The following is a 19,814-nucleotide window of genomic DNA, read 5'->3' on the forward strand; positions in this document are numbered from 1 at the left end:
TAAATTTACATTGAAGAAGTAAGGCCAAAGCTCTTTTGGCCCTAATTCTCCTGGGGATCATTTAAATGCACTTTTGTGATCCATTTTCAGCTGACAGGGGGCTGATGTCACTAAGCCAGTCCAGGCTCTGGAGAGATCCTGACTTTAAAGTTGGGATCCACTAAGATACTTGGAGTGGCTGCTGGCTCTACTTCTTAGAGAGTCGCTAAGAGCCTGAGCCAGCTGCACCCGTCCCCTACACAGCCTGGTGCACGAGCTAGAGCTGGAGGGGCTGAATAGAGAGCTGGTGACTGACAGTCACCGGCTCTCTGCTCACGGAAGACCGAGAGCTGAGCGATCAGTGGTCTTTGATGGGAACAGATACTGCATCAACATAGGTAAGTATGAATGTTTGTTTTTTTACAATCCCGAACTTATTTTTTAACATGTGTATATAGCTGAAACTTTTTTTTAGTTTTGAATACAATAGGGAAGGATCGTCACCAGAAAACGAATTGAAGGAAAAATCTTTCAATGGGGACCCCTGTTCTGGTGACAGATGTCCAAAATGGAAAATTTCCCTCAAATTCTAGAGATATTTTCTCACTTTCTAGTGTAGCATGTCCCTGGCAAGGAGAATGAAAGAAAAGCTCCCCAACAGGACATGGACAGCAAAAAATAAACAGATAAAAAATAAACCCATCCCTACTGTATCCAAAACTAAAACAAAAAAGATGGGCTATACAAACACATTAAAGTGACATTTTAATGGACAGTTGGAATACAACACTGCCTTAGCAAATACTTGACTAAATAAAGTTATAGGGAAGTACTTTTAGAAAAATAAATTAACCATAGCTCAATAGCTAGCTACTTTCCATTTATTAAAGATGGGATCAAATATATTAAAGTAGCTTCTATAGCACATGATATAGACAACAAAGCTGGAGACACAATGTCCTGAGCATTCTGATCCAGGCAGAAAAGGATCCGATGAGTGAATTCTGTTCAATAATCTGTCAATGTACTCTGTGAAGGATTTTGCCAGAGGTAGGAAAGATGTGACTGTCTTGCTTAACTAAAAACTGCAGGAGATGGAGAAATTTGCCTTTTCATTAAGATGGAGGAAGACAAACTGCATTCGGTGTTCAGGGACTCATCAAGGCATGAGAAACTTGAGCGAAGAAGCTTGAAGAAAAACGAAGCTATTGCCCAGAGCCACCAATCACAAACAAGATTTAATTTGAAATTGCACCACTTTTCCCAAATTGGCCTTAGAGTATTCTCCTTCGAATATACATTGGCGAAGACTTAAAAACAGCTTTATTATAAAAAATATTTGTACACAGAGCAAAACGGTGTTCAGAATATAAATAAGCATCTGAGGAATCCCACAGATTTTAAGTCCATATTGACTTGTCAGATACCTCCAGAAGGAGATAAAGTACTTCAGACGACTGTTAATACAAAATCTGATTGTACATAACAAAACGGTGGGGGCTCCAAGAGTGAGCCCTTGATTCTGTATGTTTTACACATCATATACGTGGCAGCCATTAGACATGATCTTTGCACCTTCCATGATGATGCTCTCCGTAATAAATTAGACACCAAATCCCTGCATTGTAAGAGAGTGCTCCAGTCATACTACTTCATCAGACTCCAAGCCATGTTCTTCATACAACATGTCCAGAATGTTAAGCTGCTTTTCCATAGCTGGCAGGTATATGTTAAGGTCTCTCGACATTCCATCAAAGAAACACTTGTGTTTTTCATCCCCTTCATGTACAGTCAGAGCAGCCACAAACCCTTCATATGTTGGAGCCGCCCTTAAAGCCAGCTGTTAAAAAGGAAGAACAAAAGTAGTAAGAACTCTTGGTTTCAGTACAATAACTGTACACCTGTACTTAAAAGACAGAGAAACAAACACAGAGTACGAAAAACAATCAAAAGTACTACAGTTGAGTTAATGAAAAGATATGATAGGCGAGACCAATTAGGCCTATCCTAAAGTCAGCCATAGATAGATCAAATCCCGTATCTCGAATCTTGTACTGAAGTTGATCAATGGAACAAGCTCGGTACAACCAGCCTGCCCATACATGGAACGTATCTTGACCAGATTTTTGCATGAACATAGCCGCCAGCAGTAACTATTGTGTTCTACTAGAAGGGAAGGTTCCTCATTGGCAGAACACAATACCTCTGGGGGAGGCATTACCCCCATCAATATTGACTGTGGGGGATTGATGGGGGATCGAATGATTTTCTTTCCTTCCACTGGTGATGGCCTGCTTAATAGTATAGTAGAGCCCCTCTGAAGCTGTCACTATACACTAATGGAATTTCTTTAAAGACACCTTTAATTTACAGATTCTTTCTAAAGTACCACTGCTGTCAGGAATTAACTAGATACACTTGAAGTGTCAGAACATTTAAAAACAACTTTTTTACAGTGATCCATTCAACATAGCTCTCCTGCTACCTTTACAACTCAAACAATACTAGCAGCCATGGAATATGTAGGGATGCCTAGGTATTAGGTCACATGTAACTGTAACCAAATACCTTGGCCCTTGGAGCTCAAATCAGGTCTGCAGCAGAGTGGTCTGCATGCCGAGTGACAGTGGCTTGCCTTTGATGCTGGAACTTCTGGCTGTCACTAACAGCAGCGGTCCAGCACTAAGCCTAGGAGCTGAATTGGCCAGCTCCTGGGCCTCTGCTACCGAGCACGTCATGTATAGCCAATTGCCCACTCACTTTTATTCTGTGCAAAAGTGAGTGGGCAATTGGATATACATGTTTTAAAGGTATATTAAACAGATTTACACTTTGGGAGATCTTTTTTCTGTCTTTATCCTGACCTAAATGTGAGATGGTTGTATCTTACTATATCATCTCTGGAGGGGATCCTGCCGCTTCTTCCATTAACCTGTGAAGAGGATATCACCGCTGCGGACGGATATCATCCTCGAAGGGAGGACCAAACCGTGGGAGGTCACTTTTGTCTTTTAACAGGTGTCTTGGCCCTTTTGGGTCGCTTCAAGGAGGTGAGGGGGCAATTCAGCCGTTTATGGATTATTTCTTATTGGTTGTCATGCATATTCACTTTATCACCTGGACTTTCTGAAGACGCTGGAATATTTGGTGTTTACGCACCTTTGAACTATTTTCTTTGAACTTATTTCATGTGACAATTTTTAAAAAAGTTTTTTTGGTTATTCAGTTCTCGTGATATATTTTCATTATATATATTTATTTTTTATCATATTTTTGTCATTCAATCACTGCACTTGTCTCTACTGTGTGATAATTAATCCCATATTTAGGGATTCACAGAATTTTTTACCTATTTTTCACTTTTATTTGGCAAATTTATAGCCTTTGTGGTCATCATTATTATCAGAGTGATAATTAATCCCACATTTAGGGAGTCACCATTTTTTATAATTATTAATATTTTTCACTTTATTGTAGTCCCATCAGGAATTTTTTTCTCTTTCACTGGCGTTTATTTTCAACATTTATTCACTTTTCTGTCTCACTATGGATCCCCTAGTGGATCAGTTCACTTCATGATTGGTGAGTGAGTGGCATATTTATTCACAGTATGGACTGAGGATAATGATTAGTCACCATTAAGATATATTTAGTAGGAGTTATATTGGGTTTTAATACCGTTTTGTATTATTATATTTGTTTTTTAGCTATAAGACAAGGCAATATTTAGGGTAGCGCTGCACCATACTTTTTATAAAAAATGGGCATGACTTTCTTTTTTAATGCAACATACCACAATGCACAGCATGTGCATTGTGCAGCGCTGTAGTGTGGGTGCATTGTTCGCTACTGTAACAGTGAGTTGGGGTTGTCAAGAAAAATGATATGGTACCACAATGCACTACAATGCAAACACAATTATGAAATATATGACGGGGCAGTTGGGGGCCTCACTCGAGGCTTTCTATATTCACTAAGATGACCGTCACTGGCCTAGGCATTTGATCACTTAACCAGCCACAATGGGATCATTGAACAGTAGATTCTGGAACAAAAGGTAAGCATTTTATAGCTTCTACCTTTCTTTAGGACTTTAAAGGGAACAGAAGCATCTCTTTTTAATGACAGATATGCTCTAAATTGATGAGCAGAAATCCTAAACACCTTACATAACATGGCCTAATATAGTTTGTAACACATATAACCAACAAGAACAAAAAAAAATAAAAATTATCATTCTCATATTCCTGTAGCAGAGGTATAAAAATAATGCAGGTAAAAAAAAAAAAAAAGTGCATTTACTATTTTTTTTTTTGTAGGAGCCTGGAAAGCTTTGCACCAGCAATCAACAGATCATGGGTGCAATATACTGTAGGGCTCCTGCAGACTGTGAGTGTAAACTTTCTGCTCACCCTCTTACGGGCAGGCAGTTACACAATGACAAGAGGAATCAAAAAACTACCACAGCGGTTAACAGTGCCATGGTCATTCACTGAGAACTACATGTCAACAGCCACAAAGTCTGTCGGTACATGTAGTTCATTCATTCATGTGCAAAAAAAGGAAAAGGCCGTGTGGGTGGAGGCCTTCACAGCTCTGTCTTTTTAAACAGTGACAGCGAGTGCAGGGAGAAGATCCCTGGCCCGCTGTCACAGAGAAGAGGGGATAGGGGAGCGGCTGCAGGAGCAGAAACATGTTACATGTTCCACCCTTAAAATAGGTGCAATGTGTTCCCAAAGGTGAACTTATCTTTTAAAGCTGAACTCTGGGATAAGCAAATATTGTCGAATTACAAGAGGCATCTGTCTTCTTACTTTGTTATTTGTGTATTTCTTCCGGATATTTGAAGTAATCCAGTGTGGAACTTTGCCTCTGTGCAAAGGCTTCCTGTAGTAAAGACCAGTCACTGCTGGGCTCTTTCCTTATGCAAGATGACTGGTCTTGTATCAGCCCCCTCCGATAGCTTTCTACAGTGATCCTGTAGTGGTTGGGCCTGTTGAGTCCCTCCTACAGCTCTATTCTCTGAGCAGGCTATGTGCAGTCCAGTGATATCACTGCTACTGTTACAAAGTAATAACATATTTGCAATGGCTATAAATCCACACATAGTGGATTTATATCCATTGCGCCTATCCGATAATATACTGTATATAATTGAAAGTGTTTGTGCCTAGAGTTCAGTTTTAAATAGAAACTCCAGCTGAAATAAATAGAAGTGTACAATTTAACCTGCCAAAATATCCATAATTCTGTACATGCAATTTCGTGACTCACACACATTGTCAGACAGGTGATACAGTTACTAATCATTCCCAATCACAGGTTCATCTTCCTTGTTCAGTAATACAGCTTTCTATGTCAGTTCCCTCATTGGTCAATGAATGAGTATTACCAGATTTGGCAGAGGTTTGTGCATTATAAAAATAGCTGGCAAAATTACAAATTGTTTGGCTGGTTAAATAGAGAATATTTGTATTCTACCCATATATTTAGCTGTTGTTTTGGAGTTCCACTTCAATAATCAGACATAAAAACCTAAAAATGCATGGTGAAGATCCAAGCTTACCGCAAATACACCTCTTACCACCCAGCCATGATATTGTCTCAATGTTTTACCATAGGCATTACCTGAAAGAAAGGTGGATCAGTTTTAATAATCATGTATAGACACACTCACTGCAGTTAACATCTTGACTAGTAAATCTACATATAATAATCAATTAAAAAAAAAAAAAAAAAAATGTTATGTGCTACGTGATAATTCTATGCTTTTTTTTTCTATAGTGTTGTTTTAAGTACAACACAATGTCTACACACTATTCTGTTCCACAGTTTCCTGTTTTCTGAGTGTAAACTATAACAAAAATTATTGAAAATAAAAATACCCTTTTTCTGTATGTCCTAGCAGTGACTGGCATTCTTCTAGAGCAGAAAACCGCCAGTCACCGCACTATATCTGAACAGGGTCTAAAAGGTTACAGGGTTAGTTCACCTTATGAAAAAAAACTGCCTATGCAGATAATGGATGTCTGTAGATAAAAACAAACTGTGCAGCTTTCACCTAAGTGGAATAATTCCCCTTCTATAGGTGTAGACCATTCATATATCTCATGAAACCAGACTGGAAAAATCCTAGGAAGTTACTAAGGACCATCACAGGAGCAGGCTCTTTCTCAGATTCAAACCCCCTCACATACACTCTCTCCTCTCTGATGCAGTTGCTCTTTATCTACATTTGTCTTTTATCTGCATAGGCAGTTCTTTTTGGTAGAAGATCTTTTCTTTTCCACTATGACTGTGCACCTATGCAAAAAACCAGGTCCGTCAAGACATGTTTGAGGTGTTTGCGTGGAGGAAATCAAATGCTCCACATGCTACCCTTCTGAACACTTTTGTGAAGAAATGGAATGTCGATTTCTAGGCAAGTCCTCAGATCCAACATCAGTACCTGATTTCACATGCCCTTTGAAGTGCGTATGTTTTCATCCCTGCCAAATTCTTATAGAAAGCCTCCTTGTAAATGAAAGCTGGTACAGCTGAAAAAGGGCCGGGGGGGACATTTATGCTCGCAGTTAAAAAAAAAAAAAAGAGCATATATGCCGAAGCATGGGGGTCTGGGGTGGCCAGTGGGTGGATGGCCCCTATGCTTCAGCATATATATTTTATAATATTTTTTGGCACATATTTCAATAAAAAAGTTGTTTTATTGAGTTACTGTTTTATTGTTAACCATTACTGTTTTCTTTGAAGGAATGCCATTCAGCTGCAGCACCGACTTGTTTATTCTGACAGCAACAGAGTCTTGCTTTCAGAATATACATAAGTAAGTGTATGCAGCACTGTTGGATGAGATTTTTCATCCGTAGTTAAAAAAAAGCCGAAGTGGCCAGTGGGTGGATGGCCCCTATGCTTCGGCATATGTATTTTATATAATCCTTATTAATGCCCATGGTTTTGGAATGAAATGGGATGTCCAAGAAACTCAGATAAGTGTGATGGTCAGATGTCCACAAACATCTGGCTATATGGCGTATGTTTTGCGTGTTAATTTTTATCAATTTACAAAACACAAAGCGAGCATACAGAAGAAACATCTAAATCAAATTAACTTTTGGCGTGACTTGCCTTTGGCTTCAAACCAGCATTATTTCCTACACTTGCACACTTTGTACACTTGCACAAAGTCAGGGATTTTGTAGAATTAGAGTCAGGTGTATGATTAACCAATTATGCCAAGGAGGTGCTAATGATCTTCAATTTCTATGTAGGTTGAAACACAGTCATTAACTGAAACAGAAACAGCTGTGTAGGAGACTTAAAACTTGGTGAGGAACAGCCAACCTCTGCTACTAAGGTGAGGTCGTAGAAGACCGTTTCATGTCACAGGTCATACACCATGGCAAGACTGGAGTGAAATGCACTGTCCAGTTCCTCTATGTGCCGCCCGGCTGCTCCTCCTATCCAGGCGGCCCCAGCCCACAGGGCAAATGCCCGGTGTGCCCTGTGGCCAGTTCAGACCTAAGTGTATATATTAAATGAAAAAATACCCAATGCATGATGAGATTTTGTAAAATGGCACATAAGCAAGCTTTATATATAGTAAATCTCAAAAATTCAAAACAAGAAATACATACTGGGTTATCCTTAATGCGTTTCCTTTAAAAAAAATCACTTACTTAATGCTGTCTGGATATTGTTTTCACCATTCTTTACTTCAGTAAGGAACTGAAATAAAAACTTGAGTCCCCTAGAGAAAAATATACAGATAAACACATGTTCTTGGCTACATAGGTAAAGATTAAAAAAGGGGGGACAAAGGGGGAGAAGGGGAAAGCAGAGGAGTCCACTGAAAATCAAAGAAAAAATTAGGTGCCTCCAGATGAGCCTGGAAGGGTGCTACCTAAGGCATATGAAGAAAAAAAAACAAGAAAAAAGAAAATAGGCTACACACCTAAAAGTATATCCTCAAAAACATATTTATTCATAAAACATACAACACATTGCATCAGGAACCTGGCAAATCACTCCCAATCATAAGAAACCCACCCCACACCCCTGGTATATTGAAACCCTCCCGCACTAGACACTCACCCGTGGTACCAAAGAGTGTCCCTTGTATGTACACAGCACCCCCACCTCCCCAAAAGGGAACCCAAACCACCTCCCCCAACACCACAACCACCCCTCAACAATCCCCCCAACCAACCAACTCAAAACAAAAAACACCTGGGAACACTTCCCAAGGTCCCCCAATACTTCCCCCACAATGACCCTCCAAGACTCACCCGCCTGACCACTCCCCTAGCCCACTAATGTCCCCCTACCCCCCACTAAATCGAATATCCCATCCACCAACTGGCTCTGAAGAAGCCCCGGAAGTAGTTGGGACGAAACAAGGCAGCATGTTCAGTTACCTCCTCCCTCCATTCCCAGCACGCCACCTCCACACCGCATGGTGTCTTTACAGAATCCTACCAACATGGATGTGGCATCTCATCCATGATGCACGGCCGGCAGTCACTACTGGACTATTAGCGGAGCCTCCACAGGACATGGCCACATCATTGGGATTATCAGCTGCGGTTTGATGTACAGGACCTTGGGGGTCCCACCATACAGTGAGTACTGGCGACCCGGTGTGGTTAACTAGGTCGTATCAGCTGTGCAGCCTTGCACAGGCTGGACTGGTTACACAAATCAAGGATGCTGTGGCAGATATACATCTTTGATTTATTCCCGCTGGCTGTCTCACCACCCATGTCCTCATGTTTACATGCTCATTAAATTCTTCCTGGAGGCTTAGTTTTGCTGAGTGCTGCGGCCCATTCATGCCTGGTCATCAGCCTGTTTCTACTACCGCAGGTTGGCTGTGGAACATCTGACACAGTGCACATTTATGGACTGGTGGATATACTCTATTGGACACCACTATAGACATACCTTTTTCCTGTGGATTGGCCATACCAGATTCATATTTCCTAGTGCACTAGTGACCTGTCTGTTCAGTTGGACTCTAGAAGTTATAGCCCTTCACATTTGATATTTTCTTTCCGGTCTTAACTGTTTTTTTTATACTGTCTATGCATTGAGGTTGAATTTTACTGCAGTCCATTATTATCCATAGGAATATCATATTGCCTTGTATTTGGTGTGTTGGTGGATGGGATATTCGATCTAGCGGGGTCTAGGGGATAGGGGGGAAGTTAGTGGGCTAGTGTCACACCTCAGCTCCCTTCTTCCCCTTTTTAGGGGGAGGGGGGTGGTCGGGCGGGAGGGTCTGGGAGGGTCATTGTGGGAGGAGTATTGAAGGACCCTGGGAGGTGTTTCCAGGGATTTTTTGTTTTGTTTTGGGTTGTTTGGTTGGGGGTATTGTTGAGGGGTGGTTGTGGTGTTGGGGGAGGTGGTTTGGGTCCCTTTCTGGGGAGGGTCGAGTGCTGTGTACATATAGGGGACACATCGGTGACCGTTTAGTGCGGGAGGGTTTCCCTATACAAGGGGTGGGATGGGAGTGATTGCCAGGTTCCTGATACAATGTCTAATTTACTTTGTGTGTTTTATGAATAAATACATTTTTGAGGTTAGCCTTTTAGGTGTGTAGCCTATTTTCTTTTTTCTTGTTTTTTTCTACATAGGTAAAGATTCATTAAACAGATCATGTACAGCATGAATCTCATATGTTGCACTGTATTAGCAAACTAGGTAAAGATAATTGCTTGCTATGAGATAGTATGCATTGTACAGTATCCTACAAGGGCATACGTGCATCTGTAAAAAAAAGTAGCGCCAATATAAGGTGCAAGTACCAAATAAAGACATATGTATCTCTATCAGACTTGATGATTGTACCTGCAAATTGTAAATGTTTTACTATGTGAATGTTTCCTAATGTTTTGATTATACTACTGAGTTTGCTCCAAAACCAATTTGTAAACTGTGTACTACATGATATGATAATATGCCATGCTTTCTTGTAGCTCATTCTTGTTCATATGTTCTGATTGTTCTTTCTGAATAAAAGCCAATTGTTTAAAAGAAAAAAAAAGACATATGCATCACACAATGTTGTGAATGATTACCCCAAGCACTGCCACTTACCTTTTCAACCACAAAAGGGCCTCCGTTGCTGAGTTTCGCACTTGTGCTAAGCTGGCATTTAGTTCATGGAGAACGATCTTTTGCAATGTTGTAAACTCTTCTTTATTAGTGATATATTTCTGATTTATTTTCTACAAAAATACACAGAACAGTCTGGTATGAAGATGGTTATAACCATTTGCATATATTCCTTAGTGGTAATGGGGTTGATTTACTAAAACTGGAGAGTACAAAATCTGGTGCAGCTCTGCACTGAAACCAATCAGCTTCCAGGTTTTATTGTCAAAGCTTAATTGAACAAACTGAAGTTAGAAGCTGATTGGTTACCATGCACAGCTGCACCAGATTTTGCATCCTCTGAATTTAGTAAATATGTTATTTAGTTTGCTTTATTAGGACAGATTGCGTTTATATACCATCAGTCTGATCACACAAACAAGGGTTTAATTCCTTACTAAAGAAAAGAAAAGAAAAGAAAAGAGAAATGAGAAAAAAAAGAAGAAATAAAAGAAAGAGAAAAGAAAAGAAAAAAGAAACGAAAACATTGGCCATATGTAGTTAGTTTTTCTTTCATTCAGCCACAATAATGAGGTGGATGAAGGAACCCCCTGCCAGGACACTGTATCAGTGGCTGATCAGAATCTATTCCAACATGTCCCTTCTACAAAAGTCGATTAAATAATTGGAGGCCACACACTGGCGCCTGCTGAACCTGTCAAATTTCAATCAGTGAATGGCCTGTTTAAGAGACAGGAAGAGATAATACAAGACAGAAAGAGAGATAAATTAGATGAGGAAGGGAGAGAAAGAAATAAGACAAGGGAGAGAGAGAAATAAGACGAGGGAAGGAGAGAGAGAAATAAGACAAGGAAAGGAGAGAGAGGAATAAGAAGAGGGAGGGAGAGAGAGAGAGATAAGACGAGGGAGGGAGGGAGAGAATAAGACGAGGGAGGGAGAGAGAGATGAATAAGATGAGAGAGAGAGAGGGGAGACAGAGAGAGAGAGACAAGCGAGGGGAGACAGAGAGAGAGAGACAAGAGAGGGGAGACAGAGAGAGAGAGACAAGAGAGGGGAGAAAGAGAGAGAGAGACAAGAGAGGGGAGACAGAGAGGGACAAGAGAGGGGAGACAGAGAGAGAGACAAGAGAGGGGAGACAGAGAGAGAGAGACAAGAGAGGGGAGACAGAGAGAGAGAAATAAGATGAGGGGGAAAGAGAAAGATAAGATGAGGGAGAGAGAAAGAAAAGAAAAGAAAAGAAAAGAAAGAAAGAAGATGAGAGAGAGAGAGAAGATGAGAGAGAGAGAAGATGAGAGAGAGAGAGATGAGAGAGAGAGAAGATGAGAGAGAGAGGGGATGAGAGAGAGAGGGGATGAGAGAGAGAGGGGATGAGAGAGAGAGGGGATGAGAGAGAGAGGGGGTGAGAGAGAGTGAGAGAGGGCAAGGGAGAGAGAGTTAAGATGAGACAAAGAGAGAGAGAAAGAAAGAAAGAAAGAAAGAAGATGAGAGCGAGAGAGAGAGAAGGCAAGGGAGAGTGAGAGTTAAGATGAGAGAGACAGACAGAGAGAGAGAAATAAGACAAGGGGAAAGTGAGAGATAAGATGAGGGAGAGAGAAAGAAAGAAAGAAAGAAAGAACAAAAGAAAGAAAGAAAGAAATTAAAAGAGAAAGAAAGAAAGATATAAGGAGAGAAATAAGGAGAGAAGTAAGGAGAGAAGTAAGGAGAGAAGTAAGAATAGAGAGAGAGAGGGGGGGTGAGAGAGAGAGAGAAATAAGATGAGGGGGGAGAGAAAAAGAGAGAGAGAAATAAGACAAGGGAGGAAGGAGGAGAGGGCAATAGAAAAATAAGATCAAGAAGGGAGAAAGAAAGAGAAAAATGGTGAGGGGTCGATAGAGAGATTAATTGCTACACAGTACTATGAAAGAAAACCTTGTGACCTTATTGGCACAGGCGAAAAGCTGTAAACGTCTTCCTGTATGTAAGGGTTTAGAGCAATGAATAACTAGCCAATATTTGTAGAGATGTAGTAAGAATGTGCAGGAAACATATTACAGTCCATTCATTCACCCTACCTTTATGTTTCCAACAAAATCCATTTTTACAGGTGCAAACACTGTTGACCCAAGCTTATCTGCAGAAAGACAAACAAGCCATTAACTACTCTGCTGAGGTACTAACAACAAACAGCCATTCTCGGACAGATAACACTGAAGTGATTTGGCATTGTACAGCTTCACATAGAGGCAGATTTGTTACAACTGGTGCACTCAGAATCTGGCGCAGCTGTGCATGGTCGCCATCAGCATCTAATTTAAGCTTGTTCAATTAGGCGTTGGCAATAAAACTTGGGAGCGGACTGGTTTCCTTGCAGACTTGCACCAGATTTTGCACTCTCCAGTCTTAGCAAATGACCCTCACAAAGTTTATGTAACATCTGTTTATTGCCTGTTGTATGGCTGCCAACTTCACAACATATTTCACTCTAACTGTGGGGTAAAGGTCTATCCTGACGGTTTACATGGTATAAATAACAAAAGGCCAGTAAAAGGAATATTCAAAAATGAGTGGCCAAGTTCAAACTGAATGGCATGATATGTTTTGTCAGATTGTATTCTTACAAGACTTCCACCTATTAGAAAAAGTATATTCTTGGGAGAAATCAACTGAGGTGAATACATGTTCTTACACCTTGAAAGAAAGGAGCCCATAGGAAACTGCATAGCTCCAAGCGACAAGGTTTGTCATCCTGGCGATTCCAACCACTAAAAGGTGCTGGCATCCAAGGGGCCAGTCTGGGCTGGTAATGCTAACTGACAATGAAAAACATGGAGCCGAACACAATCAATCCACCTGGTAGTAAAGTACAAAAAAAAATCAGCTTCAGTTAATCTCCTCCCAAGTCTTGCCTCTCTGACTCCCATGGGCTCAATAGTTGAATCTAGGTTTAAGCCCGTGGAAGGTCAAAATGTGTCAAATGGGTATGACAGGGGAGGAGACTAGCTGAAGCCGGTTAGCACACTACTGGGCAGATTGATTGTGTGTGGCTCAACATTTCTCGTTGAAAGAAAGGAGGTCACACCATAAAAATGTGGGGTCAGAGTTAATTAATTGATCCTCCCAAACCTGATATTTTATAGCTGGCAAACCTTGGCAAACTGGATTACCTGCCTTGCAAGGACAGAAAAGAAAAGACAAGAAAAGAAAAGGCAAAGGGAGAAAGACACAAGCAGAAAGAAAGACAAAAAAGAGGGATACACAGACAAGAAGAGAAAGAGACATACAGTGGGGCAAAAAAGTATTTAGTCAGCCACCAATTGTGCAAGTTCTCCCACTTAAAAAGATGAGAGAGGCCTGTAATTGGCATCATAGGTAGACCTCAACTATGAGAGACAAAATGAGAAAAAAAATCCAGACAATCACATTGGCTGATTTGGAAAGAATTTATTTGCACATTATGGTGGAAAATACGTATTTGGTCACCTACAAACAAGCAATATTTCTGGCTCTCACAGACCTGTACCTTCTTCTTTAAGAGGCTTCTCTGTCCTGCACTCATTACCTGTATCAATGGCACCTGTTTGAACTTGTCATCAGTATAAAAGACACCTGTCCACAACCTCAAACAGCCACACTCCAAACTCCACTATGGTGAAGACCAAAGAGCTGTCGAAGGACACCAGAAACAAAATTGTAGACCTGCACCAGGCTGAGAAGACTCAAACTGCAATAGGCAAGCAGCTTGGTGTGAACAAATCAACTGTGGGAGCAATAATTAGAAAATGGAAGACATACAAGACCACTGATAGTCTCCCTCAATCTGGGGCTCCACGCAAGATCTCACCCCGTGGGGTCAAAATGATCACAAGAACGGTGAGCAAAAATCCTAGGACCACACGGGGGGACCTAGTGAATGACCTGCAGAGAGCTGGGAACAACGTAACATCAGTAACACACTACGCCGCCAGGGACTCAGATCCTGCAGTGCCAGACGTGTCCCCCTGCTTAAGCCAGTACATGTCTGGGCCCATCTGAAGTTTGCTAAAGAGCATTTGGATGATCCAGAAGAGGATTGGGAGAATGTCATATGGTCAGATGAAACCAAAATAGAACCGTTTGGTAGAAACACAACTCATTGTGTTTGGAGGAGAGAGAATGCTGAGTTGCATCCAAAGAACACCATACCTACTGTGAAGCATGGGGGTGGCAACATCATGCTTTGGGGCTGTTTCTACGCAAAGGGACCAGGATGACTGATCCATGTACAGGACAGAATGAATGGGGCCATGTAGCGTGAGATTTTGAGTGCAAACCTCCTTCTATCAGCAAGGGTATTGAAGATGAAATGTGGCTGGGTCTTCCAGCATGACAATGATCCCAAACATACCGCCCGGGCAATGAAGGAGTGGCTTCGTAAGAAGCATTTCAAGGTCCTGGAGTGGCCTAGCCAGTCTCCAGATCTCAACCCCATAGAAAACCTTTGGAGGGAGTTGAAAGTCCATGTTGCCCAGCGACAGCCCCAAAACATCACTGCTCTAGAGGAGATCTGCATGGAGGAATGGGCCAACATACCAGCAACAGTGTGTGCCAACCTTGTGAAGACTTACAGGAAACGTTTGACCTCTGTCATTGCCAACAAAGGATATATAACAAAGTATTGAGATGAACTTTTGATATTGACCAAATACTTATTTTCCACCATAATTTGCAAATAAATTCTTTCCAAATCAACCAATGTGATTGTCTTGATTTTTTTTCTCATTTTGTCTCTCATAGTTAAGGTCTACCTATGATGCCAATTACAGGCCTCTCTCATCTTTTTAAGTGGGGGAACTTGCACAATTGGTGGCTGACTAAATACTTTTTTGCCCCACTGTACCAGCCAAAAAATGCACCACATAGGTACAGTATGAAGCTAAAGATTTTCAAGCTATCCAAGTGCACCTAAATATGTAACTCTTAGGAGAGCACAATGTGATCCCCAAATATAAGGGTCTACACATATTAAAGTGGTTGTAAACCCTTACATATACCCACAGAAGTGGCTGGCCACAGGTGATACAACAAATCCTCATGCATAAGTTGTACCTGTTTATCTGCAATATTATCTGCTCTACATCCGTTCAAAGTGCTGAAGTTAATAGCTTTTTGAGAGTTCTGAAAAAAGGGGGCAAAGAGCAGAAGTTATACCTACAGAGCTCAGTGAGAAGAGTTCTGAGATCTGATTGAAGGGAAGGGACACCCCCCCCTCCACACAGCTTACAGGAACAGAGCTGAAGCTGTCAATCTGTTGGAGGTCCCTCCCCATTACCATTTTTCTCTTGGTGAAAGGAAAACTTGTCAGAAGTTACTCATTCTGATAGCAGAGGAATGAAGCAGCAGACATAATTGACACTTAGAGCTCTAAATTGAGACATGTACACACTATAGAGGGATATGCTTTGTTCATATTTTAGGTCTAAAATTTCACTTTAAGATGGATCAACTTTCAAAGTAAAAAACACCATAGAATGAAAACAGAATCCATAAGCAATATTCAGTATGAATACATACCTAGAACAGGGACTATTGCGTAACAGGAATTCAAGAAGAATTCTGTTGGGATGCCATCTTCACCTTCATACACAAGATCACTGAATCTTGAAAACACAACACAGACTGTAATCATTATACCACAATATGACAAATAAGAAATACAGAAACGTCTTTGAGAATCTAGAAGACTTCAGAAAAATCATCAGTAAAAACTTGCATAACATCAGGCCCTGTGTGGCAGGAATATAAGACTGTGAGCTGCTTTGAGGACATAGACTGATAGAAATTAAATGTGTTCTTTGTACAGGACTGCATGACACGATTATATAAATAAAGGAAATAACAATGATATGATATATGAATGAATACAGCTTCGGTCTAAGATTTTACTGTCATTTTTTTCACAGGGACTGGCCGAATTGCAAACCGTGTGTGGACTTGAAAAAAGTTGACTGTTTAATCAACTTCTGACAAAGGGACATGTTGGAAAATTTTTTATTGATTGGTAGCTGCAGACGCTGATCGGTGTATTCTGTCCCAGTGGGGATAAAATTACATGATTTTGCAGGTAAAACGGTAAACCTAAGGTGGCCATAGATGGATCGAATCTGCTGAGCTGGCTGAAATTCGAATGTATGTATGGGCAAGGCTGGCTGTACTGAAGTCGATCTATCCATCAAATTCATTACACCTAGCCTGTCAGATGTATTTGCATGCAATTACTGCTGACTAAATCCAATAGTAGTAATCATTGTGTTCTGTTGGCAGGGAAGGCTCCCTGCCAGCAGAACACAATAGCTTTGCGGGAGGGATTACCCCATCAACACTGTCTGTGTTGATGGGGAAATCCAGTAATTTTCATTCCTGCAACACGATTGCATGAAAGAAAACCAAATCCTTTATTGCTTGCCTTAGTATCTAGCTGCGTTTGTTTTTCATAAAAGGCCTACTAAATGTGCTATGCCGCGTAATATAGACATCTAATTAAACGTAATACCTGTGAGTCATTGTGCTGAAAAATGTGTGAGGCAGCTCTTCCTTGGTACCTCCTCCACCTTCATCCGATGACCCCCCTCCTTCGTCCTGCTGCAATGTACTGCTTACTGCAGGTAGACTGGCATGTGTGTCTGTCTCATCCTGCAGATCACAAACCCCTGAGCTCTCCGAGGAAACATTATCCAGTGAACTTTCAGCACCTGAAAAAAATGGATTTCACACCATGACTCTTACTATTAAATGGCCCATAATAGATAAACACATAAACAGAGTAATGAAGGTTCTGTGATCTTCGTAGATTAAGATCAGTTAGTAGCCATAAAAATTGTTTTGCCCTTATAATGATTTAGTCTGGGGGATGTCAAAGGGTAGAATCTAATTGTTATGCTATTTAAAACATTAAAATTGGACCTTGCATCAAAGCACCCATTACATAGTTACATAGTCAGTCTGGCTGAAAAAAGACAAAAGTCCATTACAAAAAATAAACTCACACATAAAAGGAGAAAATAGCAAAATATGATTACCTTACACCTAAGCTTCCACCCATGGTTCCTAGAGTAGGTTGACATCGTGGACCTTCTGCAAGATCCTGAGAAAGCAGAAGATCCCAAAGCTCCAGCACTTTGCTGGGGTGTCTTCTTGCTAAATTTGGGGATTTCAGCTTTCCCGGGATCTCACCAGAAGTAATCAATGCACAAAACCCTCCATGTAACTTTAGGTTCTGGGTTTCCTCCATGTGATGGAAAGGAGTGATCCTAATACAGACTCTTTTTTAAGCCTATACAGCTTTCATCAGCTCAACAGGAAAAAAAAAAAAAAAGATCTGTTCAAGTGGAACTACAGAAAAAAAAAAATCTTTTTTCCTGGGTTATTAGTAAAAGGTTAAAAATCTGACTGTGGTTCTGACCCTTCCTCATACTTCTACAGTGTTTTTTGTCAGTATCCCTCCTCATTCCACTCAAAAGAAAGTTTTGGCTGGAGTTCTACTTTAAATTGGGAAACTAAAAATAAAGACATAATAAGCAAGACCAATGTTATTGTTGATTCAGTGAAATGTATTAATATGAAACAGATGGATGAAACAATAAAAATTATTGTAAGGGATATTTTTTAAAAAAAGGTAATGCACAGAGCGGTCCCTAACCTCCTCTTCAGGAATCCCCCCGCAGCCACTGCCTGTTCCTTCTTCCTCCTGGTGCCACCTCAGCAAGCCATGTGCTAAGGAGGAACCTGTGCAGGTATGCTCTGAAGCCATACCGTGTGCATCCACAGACACACACAGCTCTGGTAAGCCACTCCCCAATGGGTTTGTCTGAGAGCAGCAGGAGCCTAGAACTCCCACTGCTCTCAGTTTCTCCTGTGAACCCAGGAAGTGAGAGGAGTTGAGTCAGGTAAGTGTTTAGGGATGGGGAAAGGGAATGGGTAGTGGAGCGCTTTTTTTACCTAGGTAAAATGTTTAGACTTTGGAACCAGTTCAATTTTGCATGGTTTAAAGTGTATGAAAACCTTAAAGCAGAACTACAGGTAAAACTTTTGTTTTCCATTTTGGATAGGAGTTAAAGAAGGTTATAACTCTGACTGACAGCAGTTCCTGGCAGGATAATCATTAGCCAACTGTCATTGCACCTATAAAACGTTACATGCTATAGTTTACCTGCATTGTCCTTATGTGTTTCAGGATCCTGGGAGGACAGTGGAATGGATTCTGGCATTTCCATACCGAGCATGCGGATGTTTTCAATTGGTGAATGGTTATGATGGTTGGGTTCCTCTTTTAAGGGCCCATTCTCCTGGTTATTGTTTAGTTCCATCTTCCTAGAAGAAATGTTAAACCTTAAAGATCAACTCTAAGCAAACATCTAAATACGCAGATAAAATACATATATGGGAGCTGTTTAACCCCTTGGCGCCGGCGCCTCCCAGCCCTTTAAGGGGTTTCAGATTCCGGGAGGTGGGGCAGGGTTTAATATCATGTGGTCGCTGTGATTGGCTGTCACAGCGCTCACATGATCAGAAAGCTCCTGATTACAAGTAGTGACTGGGAGCTTTCCATTACCTGCTGGTAACTTCTCCGGGAGCATGCAGAATGCATGCTGTTGGCACAGCTGTGTTTACATTTTGGTATGCATATATGTGGCCTCTCGGCATTAAGGCCCACCCACTGAGAGGCCGCATATATGCGTACTGTTGGTGCCACTGAGTTAACCTGCCAAAGGGTTAAGCTGGCCATAAATGGATTATTTTTTGGCTGATCGAAAGAAAAAAAAAATGAACAGATTCCTCCATCGACACAAGCAAGGTGAATGGAGAAATCCTCCCTTTTGTGCCATTGTAAGCTGACAGCAGGAATCCTCTTAGCAGCTACAGACAACTGGTTGAAGCTGGTACATCAACCAAAAAGTTTTCCAACAAGCCCGTTCTACAGCAGTCAATCATTAGGTGCAGCTGAATTTTGATCCATCTATGGCCAACTTTAGTATTTCTGTCTATTTCTGTGGTTTACACAACTCTGACACACAGTATAGTCCTGTTATGTTAGAAAACAGAGATAAGCCATTAATCCTTGAGTAAAATGCCATCATTTCTACATGCTGAACTGCACACAGGTTAGTTCTTGGGTTCTGAGTTTGGTGCTGCGGCTTCCTTTGTTGCTTACAACCTATCCAGCAAAAATCTCTCCCGCACTTCTCAGTCTCGATATACATCCCATTCAAGCCTATAGAGCTGTAAACAACGGAGGAGGTCATGGCTGATGTGTTTCAGCTTGGGTGAAGATTCAGCTTATCAAAAGCTTAGATTGTATGATTACCAATAAGTTGTTCTTTAAAGGAATTACCTCCCAATTACCTACCTTTGTGCTGAGATATGGCCAGTCAAAGTAGAACGTCGCACCTAAAGAAAAACATACAATAAGAGGTCAACAAAATGCACCAAAATAATTGAAAAGTGGAAACACACACTAGTGTTGGAATAAGGGGTTGCTACTAAGTTGCCAGATATTGCACTCATAACTTAAGACTTGATTGGTCACCGCAGGGACTAGTATGGCTTATGGGAAATCTCTGCATACTTCAAGGTACAATGTATAGGTATTGAAGAGATCTGATAGTCTTCATTGGGCCTCAGATAACTATACCTAAGCAGGATGTAAAGGAACCGACCCAGACTGCGCTTGAGTACTTCCGTTAGAATACCGCTTACCCATCCGAACA

General features: G+C 41.1%; 1 protein-coding gene across 1 annotated transcript in view; it reads right to left on the reverse strand.

Annotated features, from left to right (window-relative positions):
• Positions 1–842: 842 nt before the first annotated feature.
• PLEKHA8 (pleckstrin homology domain containing A8) overlaps positions 843–19,814 on the reverse strand; it is a 75,260-nt gene continuing 56,288 nt past the window's right edge. Inside the window, exons 6-14 of the mRNA XM_089669874.1 lie at positions 19,454–19,494; positions 18,257–18,417; positions 16,601–16,799; positions 15,622–15,707; positions 12,144–12,202; positions 10,075–10,205; positions 7,656–7,726; positions 5,546–5,607; positions 843–1,819 (exon numbers count right to left, since the gene is read on the reverse strand). Of these exons, the coding sequence (XP_089526000.1) occupies positions 1,622–1,819; positions 5,546–5,607; positions 7,656–7,726; positions 10,075–10,205; positions 12,144–12,202; positions 15,622–15,707; positions 16,601–16,799; positions 18,257–18,417; positions 19,454–19,494 (1,008 nt within the window). The 3' untranslated portion in view covers positions 843–1,621. The remainder of the gene's footprint in view (positions 1,820–5,545; positions 5,608–7,655; positions 7,727–10,074; positions 10,206–12,143; positions 12,203–15,621; positions 15,708–16,600; positions 16,800–18,256; positions 18,418–19,453; positions 19,495–19,814) is intronic.

This window comes from Staurois parvus, unplaced genomic scaffold (genome assembly GCF_062004578.1).
Source record: "Staurois parvus isolate SC_StPar_1 unplaced genomic scaffold, SC_StPar_1.0 ptg000082l, whole genome shotgun sequence".
Taxonomy (NCBI): Eukaryota; Metazoa; Chordata; class Amphibia; order Anura; family Ranidae; genus Staurois; species Staurois parvus.